Source organism: Globicephala melas, chromosome 16 (assembly GCF_963455315.2).
Source record: "Globicephala melas chromosome 16, mGloMel1.2, whole genome shotgun sequence".
Taxonomy (NCBI): Eukaryota; Metazoa; Chordata; class Mammalia; order Artiodactyla; family Delphinidae; genus Globicephala; species Globicephala melas.
Genome location: NC_083329.1, coordinates 63,630,430 through 63,647,423, shown reverse-complemented (window position 1 = coordinate 63,647,423; position 16,994 = coordinate 63,630,430). Strand labels below are relative to the sequence as shown.

The window sequence follows — 16,994 nt, the reverse complement described above, 5'->3', positions numbered from 1 at the left end:
TCATCTTCTCTGGCAGTTTGAAATCCTACCTTGACTAACTAATTACAAATCAACAAGTGTTTGGTTTGTTAAAAACAGGAAACTGAGTATTTATCATGTGTAAAACTTCAGAAGGGTCACTACAGGAGTAAAATATTAGAAAGCATGTTTTCCACGGACAAGTGAAAGACTCGAAGTCAGAATGCATTCAGTTTAGACTAGCTATGCATTCTTCCCACATGATAGCTGCTACTCTTGAATTCTTCCTTGCTGCATTCTTAATTACAAGTTGTTCTTCCAGTTTGCCATTAATTTGGTCTATAAAGAGTCGGTTATTTTGAAACTTTTAATTTCCCTTAGTAGTGTACTCATTTTCCTAATGTTACCATTCCCACCTTTGAATCTTTCTTCTTCCTATTCCCTTTTTTTTGGAATATTATCCTCTTCTTTTAAAACATTTTTTTTAGTATCTGTTGTCTATAAAACACTATGGTGGGAGTGGGATGATAAGAGATGAATAAATCCCTGCTCTGGAGTTTACTATTTAATGAAAGAGGAGAAATGTGATATGTAAACAACTCATTATAATAAAATCAATGCTATAATACAGACAGGAACAAAATACTACCAGACCACAGAAGAAAGAAAACTTACTTCTAACTAGAGGAAGTATTAAAAACCTTTAGGAAGAAATGTCATTTGAAAAGCACCTGGAAGCGTAAGTAGGGCTCTGAAAGATTAGGAGAGGGTGGAAATTTCTGACTGAGTACAGAGATTGAACAAAAGAATAGATATAAGAGCAAATATCAAAAAAAAGTATGCCCCTAAAAAGCAGGGATGGTAAGGTATATAAAAGAATATTGTGAGACATGACAAAATGCAGTATGAATGGAAGGATACAATGAAAGTTAGAAAGAAAGCCAGATTACAAAGGTCTTTTAAGTCCATTATAAAGCTATTATTCTACAAGTAATAAAGAGCCACTGAACGTCTGGGAAAGAAATGGTAGTAGGAAGGAATGTTTCAATTACCACAGTTCTTAGATATACTAAGCATTCACAAACTTGGTGATTGATAAATCAGAAATTAAACTGCTTGGAACCCAATGTTTCAGTCAATTGAGATGAACAGTAAAGATTCAATGATAACTGACATGGTTATAAGTGAATCAACTGAAAAGGAGAACTAAAATTTCATAGTAAACAGAAGTCCAAGGAGAATGTTTTTTCTTGAAAACTATTAAACATTACTAAAATAAATTAACTTATTTCCCCTAAATCTATCAAATTTTCTTACAACTAAACTATGTGCCAATTCTTAAAATGATCAAAGAATGGATAAACTTTATTGAGGGGGCACATAATTTTTTGGCAAGTTGTGTGATAGTGGAATATGGTAGCTTTTGTCAGCTTTGACCATAAAAACATAAAGAGAACTGTTTAGGGGTGGGGGACAAACAAAGTTTTTGAAAAGACATAAAAAAAGAAAAACTGAAGGTTTTACCATTTTCCCAAGAGTCTAATTTATAATACTGAAATTGTTACTTCTGAAGTGACTTATAATCCTTCCTGATTTTCTCTTCTTTAGTTGTCAACTAGTCTACTTCTGCCAGATTCTCATTTGCCAATGGCTTTGCATGTAACTGGATGATTTACTGAACACCCCTCTCAGAGAATTAAGTTCTGCATCTTTTACAAGATTTGCAATTTCATCTTCCAAATAATATTCCAATGTATTTGTATTTGTATTGCATCCAACCGTAAGACTAAATAGGCAAGGATGAATGTTAGTGTGAAAGGGATATCTGAGTGGGAATTAATCTTTTAGGTGGCAAATTCATTAGTGAATATTTTCATGTTACAATAACCTATGCTTCTCTAAACATTCTTGTAACTGCAGACTCAAAAAATGAACACTTTAATAAAGAGGACCCCTTGTATTTGTAAAGATCTTTAGTATAATGTTAAACAACATAGGCTTTGAAGTCACAGAGCTGGATACAAATACTATCTCTGAAGTGTGATGATTGTTTTCAGTTTTCTTTATATGTAAAATAAGGATAATAATACCCATCTCTTGGGATTATGAGGATTAAATGAAATAATGCATGTACTGTGACTAGCATATAGTTAATGCTCAATAAATGTTAGCTAAAGGGTTCTTTAAGAATACCATCCATTAAAATAAAGAAAAACCATAAGGCACAGCTGATAAATAAAAAGGGATGATGAACACTCAGGCTACTCTATGTCTTTTCATCTTACCGTAAAATTAAGACAAAATGTTTCCTCAACATCATCTTCTGGATAATCCAGTAACTGTTGCATGCTTCTGAAAAACAATATATATGTTTCTTTGAAGTAAAATATTATTGAGTATTTTGACTATTTTGCTTATGACTAAGTATATATTTTCATTCATTCTTGATCAAATCCTTTTGTTAATTTGTACTTTTATATTTGTTTCAGAATGGTGGATGTACAATGGAAAACTTATAAACAATGCTGAAGAAAAAAAAACCTACTCTAAGGCTTTCATCTCCTGCTTTGAATACAAAAACATGTATCCACCTATTTTCAACGCTTGTTCTTATTTATATACAATTTTTATTCCATTTTATGTAATAAATAAAAAGAAACTTTACATATTACATGTAGGAATGAAGGTGATTAGAAGTAAAAGTCCAAATAAATCATTTAACTACATTCAGGAAACATTACCTTCCTAAATTTATTATCAGATATTCACAAAGTATTGTTAAACTAAAAATTCAGTACATGGTTTTATACACATAACGCTTTCAGCAGAAAATTCTCAGTCTGAGTAACACAATGGGTTTTCCTTTATTAGAAGGGCTATTAGTTTATTTTGGAAATTCAACAAGAACAACAGAAACATAATTATTCCTAAAAGGAAAGCTTCTGGACATTCCCCATTTCCTATTTTCTAAACCCCACTCTTGCCACTTTTTAGAACTAACCTCCCAACATCAGGCATTAGTTCTTTCAAATCATCCAGAGATGGCTTCTTTTTTAGCAGTTTCTTATACAAAGCCAAAGGAAAATGGAGGTCCACAATAGTAAAATTATAAATTGCTAATCCACAGATAACACCAATCAAGTGGAACAAATCACTGTCTTCAAATGTCTAAAATTATAAGGGAAAAATAAGTAAAGACTTGTTCTCCAAGTTAAAACATTAAACTTTCTCTGATTACAAAAACACATACTTGTGGTAGAAAATTTTGGAGACACAGAAAAAAGTAATGAATAATATGAAAAAAGTTCATTCTCATTCCCATCTCCCTGGGACAATACCACTGTTAGTATTTTTGCACATTTGCATTCAACGTATTTTCTGGGACAAACAAAATTAAAATTTAGTTGAGATGATACTAAATATATAATTTCACAACTGGCTTTTCCCCCAGAAATAGAATCGTTTTCACATCTTTAAGCATTACATTAATAAATGAAATGATTACTAGAACATTTTTTCTGATTTAAAAAATTATACACATTCAAAATTTGGAAAATAAAAAACCTAAAGAAGAAAATGAATTAAACACCTGTAATCCAATCACTTAGAAACACCCAAAAACAACGACTTAAAATTTTTTTTAATGTATTTCCATCTACTATAAGTTCAGAAAAATAATTTAAAACATTATACTTAAGGCTTTCTCATTTTTCTAATTACAACACAAGTATTTTCTTATGTCATTAAATATTCTTCCAGGACCTCCCTGGTGGCGCAGTGGTTAAGAATCCACCTGCTAATGCAGGGGACAGGGGTTCGAGCCCTGGTCCGGGAAGATCCCACATGCCGCAGAGCAACTAAGCCCATGCGCCACAACTACTGAGCCTGCGCTCTAGAGCCCACGTGCCTAGAGCCTATGCTCCACAATAAAAGAAGTCACTGCAGTGAGAAGCCCACGCACCACAATGAAGAGTAGCCCCTGCTCATTGCAACTAGAGAAAGCCTGAGCGCAGCAACAAAGACCCAAAGCAGCCAAAAATAAATTAATTAATTAAAAAAAAAATTCTTCCAGAACACAATTTTTAATGGTTGCATATTATATCATATAAAAGTTCCATGGCTTACTAAGTTAGCTATTTTAACTATAGTTGGACATTTAGATTATTAAAATATTAAAAACAATGCTTATTCCCCTCACCTCTCCCACCCCAGTAATCTTTAGAGAATTAACATATGGTCACAGGAAATTCAGTAAGCATGACAATTAAGAGCAAACAATTTTTAAACTAGATCTGGGGCTCCAGACCTGGTTCATTCATTATCTAGCCTCACTGTTTTCAAGATAAAAGTAGTATTAATTTCATGTGGTTGTTGTGAGGATTAAGTGGAATAATGTATGTAAAATACTTTTAGCACAGTTCCTGAAGCACACAGTGAAGGCTCAATAAATATTATTCGAATTAGCTAGTAATTTTCAAAAGAAGATGGGCATCTTTTTTGCATATATTTTGGTCCGTAGCTTGGAATACCTCCTTAGAAGAAATTCTGCTTTGCAAGGAAGAATTTCAAAGTCAAAGGAAAGTTAAGCATACTATCAAACTCTTTTCCTCCACAACTGTTCTAGTTTGTACCGCCATTTGTAGTCCAGGAAAATGACTATCTTTCCACATTTTCATCTGCATACACATACCACAGACACATAAAACATATTTCTGAGTTAAAAAAAATGACAACTTGTTTTACTATATATTTTTTACTATTAGTGATACTGAAAATTAGGGATTTGTGTGTTTGTGAAATGCCTCTTTGTATACTTGGCCCATTTATTTTTTGGGGGCTAGTGTTTACTTATATATTTGTATCTGAATTCATCATATGTCAGGGTTATTACCCTGTGTCATCTTTGTTACATATATGCTTTTTATGTTTTGTTATATCATATTTTTCATTGGTCAAATTAAACTTTTTCTTCTGTGATGTCCTACATTATGTTGAAGTTTAGAAAGTCCTTCTTAAGTAGGGCAGACTGAATATGTGTTAATCTCTCTTCTTCCAGAAATCCCTCTAAGTGAGAATAAAGAATTAAAAATGGCATAAACCCACAAGAAAAAAAGAATAGGGGAGGGTTTTAATAGCACTAAAGAGATTTCAATATTTCAAAATATGAGAAGTAAATGGATAGCTTGTCTGTTTCGGTAAAGCAGAAAAAACTGAAACAGTAGCTTTTAGAGGAAAGCCAGTAAAAAACAAGTTCATCTGTCCTGTAGGCTCAGGAACTGGAAGTGCCAATTAATACCTGTAAAGTCAGAGGTAGTCCAGGTAGCTCAGTTAGTAAAACATAAGAATCTGAAAGAGGTATCAGAGTGGGGTTGAAAATAGGATGCTTGGTGGAAAGGCTGTTGCCTTTTTGGAAAGGATGAACTAAAGAGGCTCTGAAATCTGAGGTAGCTGATGGTCAGGGTGCTGCATTAAACAAAGGGATCGGGCTTCCCTGGTGGCGCAGTGGTTGAGAGTCCGCCTGCCGATGCAGGGGACGCAGGTTCGTGCCCCGGTCCAGGAGGATCCCACGTGCCGCGGAGCGGCTGGGTCCGTGAGCCATGGCCGCTGAGCCTGTGCGTCCGGAGCCTGTGCTCCGCAACGGGAGAGGCCACAGTGGTGGGAGGCCCGCGTACCGCAAAAAAAAAAAAAGAAAAAAAAGAAAAACAAAGGGATCAAATGAAGGTCTGTACAGTGAACAGTGAGAATCCTAGCTTCCTTTTGCAGTGTTTGGAACACTACTAGAACACTGACAGCCAGGGCTACAACCTTTCCTGTAAACACAAAGAATAAAAAACTTATATATGCTGACATTTGAGGGTTCACCCTTGAGAGGCCCCCACCTAATCACTCTATGAATAGGGCCAGTACACAGTGCCCATACACATAAAGTATCTAGGTAGCATTTCAGTGTCACACTCTAAAATAATAAACAGCCAAGAACCACAAGAAAAAGACAAAAGAAACAAACACAAGAAAACTGGATGAATAAGAGGTATTATGGGAAACAAAGAAAAACAATAAATTTTAGAAGACTACATTTAAGAAGCTTAAAATCATAAAATATATCTTTTCAGAACATAATGGAATGAAACTAGAAATCAATATCAGAAGGAAATATGGAAAAGTCACAAAGATGTGGAAATTAAACAACACACTCTTAAAAAAACCAATGGGTCAAAGAAGGTATCACAAGGGAAATCAGAAAATACTTAAGAGACTCCTGAAAATGAAAATACACACACAAAAACTTATGGAATGCAGGGACAGCAGTGTTCAAAAAGAAGTTTTTATATTTGTAAACATCTATTAAAAACGAGGGGACTTCCCTGGTGGCCCAGTGGTTAAGGATCTGCCTTCCAATGCAGGGGACGTAGGTTAGATCCCTGGTAAGGGAATGAGGATCTCACATGCCACAGGGCAACTAAGCCCATGTGCCGTAACTAGAGAGCCCGCGTGCCACAACTACTGAGCCCACGTGATCTGGAGCCCGTGTGCCACAACTACTGGGCCCGTGCACTGCAACTACTGAGCCCACACACCACAGCTAGAGAGAGGCCCGCGCACCGCAACGAAGATCCTGTGTGCCACAACTAAGACCCGATGCAGCCAAATAAAAAAATTAATTAATTAATTAAAAAGAAACAATTTCTCAAATAAATAACCTAACTTTATATCCTAAGGAGCTACAAAAAGAAGAGCAAACCAAACCCAAACCTAGCAGAGGGGGGAAATAATAAAGATTAAAGTGGAGATAAATGAAATGAGAATGGAAAAGCAATACACAAAGCAACAAAACCTAATGGTGATTCTTTTTTTTTTTTTTTTTTTTTTTTGGCGGTACACGGGCCTCACACTGTTGTGGCCTCTCCTGTTGCGGAGCACAGGCTCCGGACACGCAGGCTCAGCAGCCATGGCTCACGGGCCCAGCTGCTCCGCGGCATGTGGGATCTTCCCGTACCGGGACATGAACCCATGTCCCCTGCATCGGCAGGCGGACTCTCAATCACTGCGCCACCAAGGAAGCCCCAAGGTGATTCTTTTAGAAGATTAACAGAATTAACAAACCTTTAGCTAGAATGACCAAGAAAAAAAGAGAGAAGACTTACTAAAATCAGGACCGAAAGTGTGGACATTACTATCAACCTCAGAGAAATAAAAAGGATTATAAGAGAATACTATGAATAACTGCATGCCATCAAAATAGATAATCCAGATGAAATGGACAAATTCCTAGAAACACACAAACTACTAACTGACACTAGAAGAATTAGAAAACCTAAAGAAACTTATAACAAGAGATTGAATCATCAATCAAAAACCTTCCAACCAACAAAAACCTGAGACCATATTCTACCAAACATTTAGAAGAATTAACACCAATCATTCTCAAACTCTTCCAAGAAATGGAAGAGAAGGAAACAGTTCTTAACTCATTCTATGAGGTCAGGTATACCATGACACCAAAGCCAGACAACGACATCACACACACACACAAAAGAAAACTATACAGCAGTATTCCTTACAAATAAGAACAGAAAAATCATCAACAGAATACTAGGAAACTGAATCCAGCAGCACATTAAAAGGATTACACACCATGACCAAGTGGGCTTTATCCCAGGACTGCAATGTCGTTCAACATAAGAAAATCAACCAATGTAATATATCACATAATGGAATGAAGGAAGGAAACCACATGATCATCTCAAATGATGCAGAAAAAAACATATGAATAAAATCCAACACCCCTTCATGATAAAAAACTCAGTGAACTAGGCATAGAAGGGAATTTCCTTAACATGATTCAAGGTATTTATGAAAAACCCACAGCTGACATTCCACTCAGATCAGGAAAAATTGAGAAGCATGTCCACTGTCACCACTTGCATTTGAAAGCATACTGGAAGTTCAAGGTGGGGCAATCAGACAAGAGAAAAAAATAAAGGTATACAAATTGGAAAGAAAGAAGTAAAATTAAATCTATTGAATTTATAGATGACATGATTTTGTATACAGAAATCCTAAAGAATGCACAAAACAAACTATTAGTGCTAATAAATGAATTCAGCACATGATCAACACAAAAAATCAGCTCTATTTCTACACAGTAGCAATGAACTAAAAATAAAATAATTCCATTTACGATAGCATCAAAAAGAATAAAATACTGAGAAATAAATTTAACCAAGGAAGTGTAAGACTTGTACACTGAAAACTATAAAACATTGCTGAAAGAAATTAAAAGACCTAAATAACTGGAAAGACATCTAATGTTCATAGACTAGAAGATAATATTGTTAAGGTGGCCATACTTCCCAAACTGATTCAATGCATTCTCTATCAAAACCTCAATGGCCTTTTTTGCAGAAATGGAAAAGCTAACTGTAAAATTCATACAGAATTGTAAGGGACCGCTAATAGTCAAAAGAATCTTGAATGAGAAGAACGAAGTGGGAGAACTCACACATTCCAATTTTAAAATCTACAAAACTATAGTAAACAAGACAGTGTAGTACTGGCATAAGAATAGACATATACACCACTGGAATAAAATTGAGAGTCCAGAAATAAATCCATATAGCTACAGTCAATTAATTTTCAACAGGGTGCCAAGACTTAACAAACAATGGTGGGACAACCAGGTATTCACATGCAAAGAATGAAGTTGAACTCTTACCTCACACCATGGACAAAAATGAACTCAAAATAGATGAAAGACCTAAATATAACAGCTAAAACTATAAAACTCTTAGAAGAAAACTCAGGGGTAAATCTTCATGACCCTGAATTTGTCCATGGTTTCTTAGTTGTAACACCAAAAAGCACAAGCAATAACATAATCGACAAAAAAAAAAAAAAAAAGACTTCACCAAAATTTAAAACTTTTGTTATCAAAGGACACTAGCAAGAAAGTAAAAAGATAATTCATACACTGGGAGAGAATATTTGCAAATCATATATTTGACAAGGGTCTAGTATCCAGAATACATAAAAGAACTCCTAAAACTCAGCAACAAAAAGAAAAACAAGCCAATTAAAAAAGTGTGTAAGACTTAAAAAGACATTTTGCTAAAGAAGGCATACAAATGGCCAAACAAGCACATCATTAGCCAGTAGGGGATGCAAATCAAATCACAATGAGAGGGACTTCCCTGGTAGTCCGGTGGGTAAGACTACACGCTCCCAATGCAGGGGGCCCCAGGTTCAATCCCTGGTCAGGGAACTAGATTCCACATGCATGCCGCAACTAAGAAGCCTGCATGCCACAAGTAAACATGCCGCAGCAAATATCCCACGTGCCACAACTAAGACACGGTGCAGCCAAAATAAACAAATTAATTAATTTTAAAAAAACCACAGTGAGATACCACTTCATACCCACTATCATAATAAGAAAAATACAGAAATACATATATAAAATATATTTAAATATATATATATACACACATATATATATTTAAAGGAAAGTGGCAAATGTTGACCAGGATTGTAGAGAAATTGTAATCCTCATGTATTGCTGATGGGAATGTAAAATGGTATAGCCATTGTGGGAAACAATTCGGTGGTTCCTCAAAAAGTCAAACAGAATTATCACATAACCTAACAATTCCATTCATAGGTATATACCCAAAATAACTGCAAACAATAACATGTACACAAGTTTTCACAGCAGTACTATTCATAATATTTAGCCAAAAGAGGTAAACAACCCAAATGTCCATCAACTGATGAATGAATATACAAATGTGGTATATCTATATAATGGAACATTATTCAACTATAAAAAGGAATTAAGTACTGACACATGATACAACATGGATGAGCCTCGGAAACATTATCCTAAGTGAAAGAAGCCAGACACCAAAGGCCATACACTATATGGTTTCCATTAACAGCAAATATCAAGAATAGACAAAGCCACAGAGATAGATAGTAAAGCAGTGATTGTCTGAAGCTGAAGAAAGAAGGAAATGGGGAGAAACTGCTTAATGTCCACAGGTTTCCTTTTGAGGTAAAGAAATGTTCTGGAACTGGAGAATGGTGATGGTTGCACAACACTGTGAATGTACTAAATGCCACTGAATTGTACATTTTAAAATTCTTAAAATGATGAATTTTATGTTATGTGAATTTTACCTCATTAAAAATAATATTAAATTAAAAAGAACATATAGCCCTCTGCCTTCCTCCTTCCTTCCTACACCTTCTCTGAGGAGGTGGTCCAGTATGTCTGGGGCTAAGCTTTTGGCCAATGTAACCAGAAGACTAGCTACTTACTGAGTAAATACCTGGAAGATGATAGCTGTTAAGTTTCTCACTAGTGATTTAAGTCACATAAAATGGAAAGGGAGAAGGCTAAAGTAAACTCTGTGGTGTTTGTATAGAATTAGAGGTGTCAGTATCATCTCATGGTTTTTAACATGTGTGTATGTATATATATACACACACAAATATGTGTGTGTACATGTATACATATATATAAATATCCATACATGTTGAAATCCAGGAGATGTATGCCATGTGTGTATACATACATATAGTTCCTAGTTCTGTCTGCTGTGAGACTCTGAAAGCAATGACTCCTTGGTAGCAATGAATACACGTAGCATCCAGAGCTTGACTTCTAAATACCATTTTATACTTAAAGAAGTCAGGGCTCTTAGGAGAAATGGCTAATGCCAGGACTGGGGTAGAGAAAACACAAAATGAGCCTGGAACATTTTCTGTACCAAATGTAATGAATAATTAAAGAATAATGGGGACATGTCAAAAGTACACAGAAGAGCAGCTCTATGGGGCTCCGATTGCCCAAATCAAGATATAACTGAAAAGGTATAAGAGATCCACAAGGAATTCCCTGCTGGTCCAGTGGTTAGGACTCCGCACTTCCACTGCAGGGGGCATGGGTTTGAGCCCTGGTTAGGGAAATAAGATCCCGCATGCCGCAAGGGCACGGCCAAAAAAACCCACAAAGCTATACAATAAAGCTTGTTACGACTGCCCCTCCCCTGGTCTCAAAACATTACCTTTCTGCAGAACTGAATAGAGGCCCATAGAACTCTTTGTGTTCCTGGCAGACAGGCCTCCACCCCACGGACACTCTTCAAATTCTATCTGCTACACCACTACAAACTGCCCTAAGAGATCAGCGCCAAGAAAGAGACCATAATTTGAACAGATTGTCCACCTACCTCAGAGGCCATCAGGACTATTCAACCATGTCTTACATGCCTAACTGTCAACAAAGGAGGCCTAAAAACTCACAAGTTGTCCCTAATCTCACTTCCATGTGGCAGTGTACAGGCCCTAAAATCTGACACAATGTTACTAACTGTCCCTGCTCCACCAGACCCCTTCTCTCTTCTGGAACTCACAATCTATCATTTGGAAAACTGCCTATATCCTAAACTTCTCCAAATTCTCCTTGCCCCTTTTCTAAATGAACAAGGCTGTCTCCTGAAGATGCTGTTTCCCCTGCAGCTCATAATAAATGGTGTTTGTTTAACCTTCCAACCCCTCATACAACCAGGCCTAGAGAGAGGTCTCCTGGCTCTTCACTCCTTCTAGACCTCCTTCCATTTGCCTTCTTAAAATCCCAGCTTCTGTCAAACACATGCCAACTGACCATTTTCCCTGCTACTGTTCCTTGTGCTGACATCTAAAGACATTCACAGTGCACTCATTCACAGATTCTGGCACTATCTTTTGCTTTCTTTTTCTACCACTATTCCTGCCATCGTTTTTGACGATTTCAATACCCGGGCCAAAAAAGGCATCCAACACACTAGCCTCTCCGTTCCTTGAACTGCAATTTTCCAACAAAAAATTTCCAACCGTCTTGTCCTCCCATCACATCTCAGACACCCATTCCCATGGTCATATTTTATATTTAAATGCAACCACCCAAATTTTAAGCATTCCCTATCTGACCATCATTTCTTACTTTGTAACTCACCCCCCCCATACTTTGACTCACACTACAACTCAACTCCACCAGCAACTACAAGCCATTAACCACACTACTTTTGAAAAAATCATCACCTCCCAACCAAGTCCTTACATTTTCCTCCTTACAAAGCTTAAATTCTATAATCCATCAAGACAATCAATCATTCCCCTGCTCTTTCTTCCCTTCTGTTTATACTCACTTGCTAAAACCACAACCTAGTTAAATCAACTGTCTGTTTCATTTTTACCTCTACCTAAGCAGCTAAATGTGACTAAAGAAAATAAACACAACCATGTTGATTGGTCTCCTTTTAAAATTCATGAACGTAAGTTTCAAATGGGCCTCCAATGCCGCCAGTCTAACCCTGTATTTATTTACATGGTCATCTTATTTTCCCACTCCCCTAAGTGATTATTTCACTCTTTCTCCTTTCTTCTTCAAACCTCCAACAACCTTCCCCCTATTCGAACTTTCTAACAAACTTGCGTCTTATTTCACTGTAAAGTAGAAATAATTCTAAGAGAACTTGCACAACCTCCCACCATCAAATCTACCAGAAGATTTGTATTTACATATATACTTGGCTTTCTCTCATGATATTATGGATCTATGTGTCTGATTAGAGTCAATCCTCTACTAGCATACTCATCTGCATCTTTTCTTCACAATTTAAGGCCTGTGCTCCTGCAGCTGATATCCCCTCCTGTATAGCTGATTTTCTACTTTCTGAGTAATTCATCACAACAACATGCAAACATGCTTTAATTTCTCATGTAAAATAAAATACCCTTTCTTGATGAAGAAAAAAACATGTATAGTATAGCACTTCTTTTTAAAAATACTTATTTTCAAATACTTTAACACTCACAAGAAATTACACAAATAGTACAGAATTCCTCTGTACTCTTTACTCAGTTTTCCCCAATAATAACAGCTTAAATAACCATACTTAAAACCAGGAAACTGACATTGGTATGTGGTATACTACTACATACGTACTTATATTTATTTTTTCAAAAACGGTTAAACTGTAACATTCCTTTTGAAAAGAATAACTTTAAGAGGAGGGAGGAAGTACAGTGGAGGGGGTAGAGACAAAAGTTATACTTTTTTAGATACGTTATTTTGTAGACTTGACTTTGGAACTATTGTAACTATTTCATATAACTATAAAACTAAATTGAAATTAAACAAGCAATCCCTAAAAATTAAAAATTCTACAAGTTAACCTACGTGTGTATCTACTTGGTATAATGATACAGAGTGTACCAATTTCAAGTGATATCAAAACACAGTTATTATAAAGATGTTAAAACAAACAAACAAAAAACACAGTTATTTGCCTGTGTATCTCACCTGGGGTATACTCAAAGGGCAAAAAAACCCTGCAAAATACTTAAAAATGAAACAAAACAAAACTACAGTTGACCCTTGAACAGCTCAGGGGTTGGGGCGCTGATCCCCTGTGCTGTCGAAAATCTGAGTACAATCTTATAGTCGGTCCTCCATCCTTAGATTCAACCAACTGAGGACCGTATAGTATCACAGTATGTATTTATTGAAAAAAATCGGCGTATAAGTGAACCTACACAGGTCAAATCCATGTTGTTCAAGGGTCAACTATATTTTCAGTTATCATAATACTGGTTGAAAGGTTGGTATTGTTAGGCAATAAATGTATAAGTCTGGAACATTTTATCACACCAAGTACACCAGGTAGCAAGGAAGCTACTAAACAGTATTAAGATTGTGTCAAAAGGACTCAGGTGCCAAGTTGAAGAGCTCTCCCTGGACAAAAGTGGGATAATATTAATAAAGATAATAACTGCAACAGACTGAAAAACATCAACTATGTTTAAGTCCACGAATATATAATAATATTCGAAAACAAAATCAAAAAATGAATTGTCACCACTGGAGCATGCTAATTCTTTTGAAAAATAACTACAGAGAGAATTCTTTCCCATATGAACTGTACTAATAAGGATTAAATAGCAGATATGAGAAAATTTCTTTACATATAAGTATCCAAGCTACAAAAATGAAAAAGAAATGTTAGAGTAAGAGTAGTACCATTTTGCCACCCCTAATAAATTAACTAGCCTAGGCACTGATCATCATGACTGCTAACATCACAAAGGACAGCCAGTCTCCTGGAAGAATGAATAAATAATACATCAAGGTTTTTAGAACAAACAGTAAATAATTCAAATTTCTTTCAACTCAGAGTTCTACAAACTGAACCATCCATTTCACTGACAGTTTCTAAATCAGGGGCCGGCAAACTTTTCCTGTAAAGGGGCAGACGGTAAATATTTTAGGCTTTGTTGGCCATAGGGGCTCGTTGTAACTCCCCACTCTGCCTCTGCCAGTTTTAGCTAGAAAGTAGCAATGGACGATAGATAAATGAGTAGGCACTGACTTTATGTGCTGGGAAGAACTTTCAGGGACTGTAGTTTGCTGAGTAGTTACCTCTGCCCTAAATTATAAGGTAGAGAAATCAATGATCCCTAATGATAAATTAATTCTCCCCAGAAGAAAAGTTCATCTGGTACTTATTCAATCCTCAAATCTAACTCAGCAGAACAGTCAACATCATTTTCAGGATGACCATTCCGTAATTTATTTTGCTAATTTGAAATGTGTGGTAAGCATTAATGTGTTCTGATGACTCTGAATCCAAACGTTTATAATTTTTAAAATTGTAATAAAGAAGATCTGTAAATAAAATGTTAGGTAACCAGTAATAACTCCTATTTATTACTGAGCTAGGTTGAAACATATAGGTATATATACATAGGTGTATACAGACAGACAGACAGATAGATAGACAGAGAAGTAATTTAGACGGTTGGACTTTTTACCTTATCAGAAAACCAAATGAGCCTGGAATCTTCATAATACCTAAACATGCCATATTTAGGATCCAATAATTCCCTCATGATGAGCAAGAAAAATTCTTTGCGTACCCCTCCTGCATCAACAGCATCTTCTCCAACAAATATAACCTAAAACAGGTTAATGCAAACACTGAATGTAAAGAAATGAACGTATATTCTGGAAACCCTACAACACGTTATTTATTATGAATAAAAGCGTGGCAATTAATAGCTAAAAAATTTTTAAGTATATAATTTTATTAAGATTCAAAGATACACTAAAAATGAACAGGAAAACTTTAAACATATTTTCTAAATAAAAGTTCCAATTATACAACAGAAAATGTTAAATTACCTTGAGTGGCTTTTTGTAGTCTATATTCTTTGTTTTCCTAAGGACTTCCATTGCATCTCCTACTATATTTTCTCTACGTACCACTAGAATTAAGCAAGGATTCACAGATTCAATCACTGGGAGAAAAAGAGAGGAGACATTCTGTCTGTGGGCCTGGTCAATAGCCATCTAGAAAACAAAAGATTAAAAATTTAATAGCAATGCTATAAAGAAGCTGCTGTGACTGAATAAGCTAACCTCTACCTACTAATTATAGATATTCTATAATTCCTATACTACTGAATTCACACAGCACCTAACACAGTATTCAGCACAGCATCAGAGCTTAATAAACTGAGCATAAAGAGTATCCTTTTGAATTTTTTTATAGTAATGTATAACTGATGATACCATTAAGCTAAGTAAGCATGGAACTGTAATAATTATGATAAATCTGAACACTGTTGTTTCTCAAAAAATAACTAGGATGGAGAGTGAGGATAAAAAGAAAACAGCATTAAAACAAACCTTTAAAAGAGAAAAAGAAACAGCCTGGCCAACTAAAAGGTTTATAGAAATTCATTTAGTAGAGTTACCACCATATATGCTCACAAACCAAGCATTTGTCTTTTACCATTTAAAGCTTTTATTTTTTTCCTATGATTTTCCTTGTGTTCTTAATTCTAAAATGGAATATCCTACATTGAAAGCACCAAGTGATTAACTTTCTTTCTCTCTCTTTTTTTTAATATTTATTCATTTATTTGGCTGCACCAAGTCTTAGTTGCAGCACACAGGATCTTTGTTGCCGCATGTGGGATCTAGCTCCCTAACCAGGGATCGAACACCGGCCCCCTGCATTGGGAGCATAGAGACTTAACCACTGGACCACCAAGGAAGTCCTGATTAACTTAGTGTTCAACAAAGATTGCTAAAAAACTAGCAATCTAGCTGTTAGTATAGAATCCTACAAAAATATTTATTTCTTCTGTTGATGAAAATGGAAATAAGCACATCTCTAAAATTCCTCCTACTATTATTTATTGTTTAAATATATGGAAGAATTTAGAATAGTAAACACATTTATTTTAAAGGAATAAAAATTGCCATCAAAATTGGGGGAGGGGTAATTTTAAAAAGCATTTTTAGACTATTAAGTGTTCAAGGTCTCATCTCATCCTTAGTCCTCAGCCTCTATAGTCTGATATTCTATACCAGAGGAAGAAACTCAAAAACTTTTAAATTTACAAGTCCAAATGATAAAGCAAACTTACTGTAGTCCTTCACGGTCATAATGTAAACTAGTTTTAAAATTTCTCATTATAAAGGAAAGAATGTTCAGCTTAAAGTGGGGGGGCGGAGGGGAAGGACAGTGGGGAGGAGGAAGAGGAGATGACCAACCTCAGGAAAGTACCTTATTTATTACTAAAATGTTCTTCACGGACATTTCATACCCTCCTCCTAACAACTGATCAAATGCCTCCTACTTTTTAACATCACCTCACCTCTACTGATTTTCATCTCTTACCAAGTATATAAATAGGGAAGATATAATAAAGCATTTGAAACAAACCATTTTATCAAGTAAACTAGTCAAACTGTTTATAAAGACTGTATATTTCTATAATGAAAGAAGATTATACCATTTTTTAGATATAAAATGATAAAAATCTAAATTATTCTATGTCCTTTTAAATATATATAAGTATCCCTCATAAGAATACACATTTCACATGCAACAGTCTTCTTCATAGGTACCAAAGGTGCTTTGGTAAAAGTAGCTTTTTTTTTTTTTTTTTTTGGTATGTGGGCCTCTCACTGCTGTGGCCTCTCC

General features: G+C 35.5%; 1 protein-coding gene across 6 annotated transcripts in view; it reads right to left on the bottom strand.

The window, feature by feature from the left end:
* The window catches only part of HERC4 (HECT and RLD domain containing E3 ubiquitin protein ligase 4), a 132,409-nt gene that overhangs the window by 10,521 nt on the left and 104,894 nt on the right, over positions 1 to 16,994 (bottom strand). For all 6 annotated transcript variants that reach the window (XM_030862380.2, XM_060286195.1, XM_030862379.2 and 3 more), the window contains 4 exons: positions 15,182 to 15,349; positions 14,812 to 14,955; positions 2,960 to 3,126; positions 2,244 to 2,310 (listed from right to left, as the gene is read on the bottom strand). In XM_030862380.2, coding sequence (XP_030718240.1) covers positions 2,244 to 2,310; positions 2,960 to 3,126; positions 14,812 to 14,955; positions 15,182 to 15,349 — 546 coding nt within the window. The remainder of the gene's footprint in view (positions 1 to 2,243; positions 2,311 to 2,959; positions 3,127 to 14,811; positions 14,956 to 15,181; positions 15,350 to 16,994) is intronic.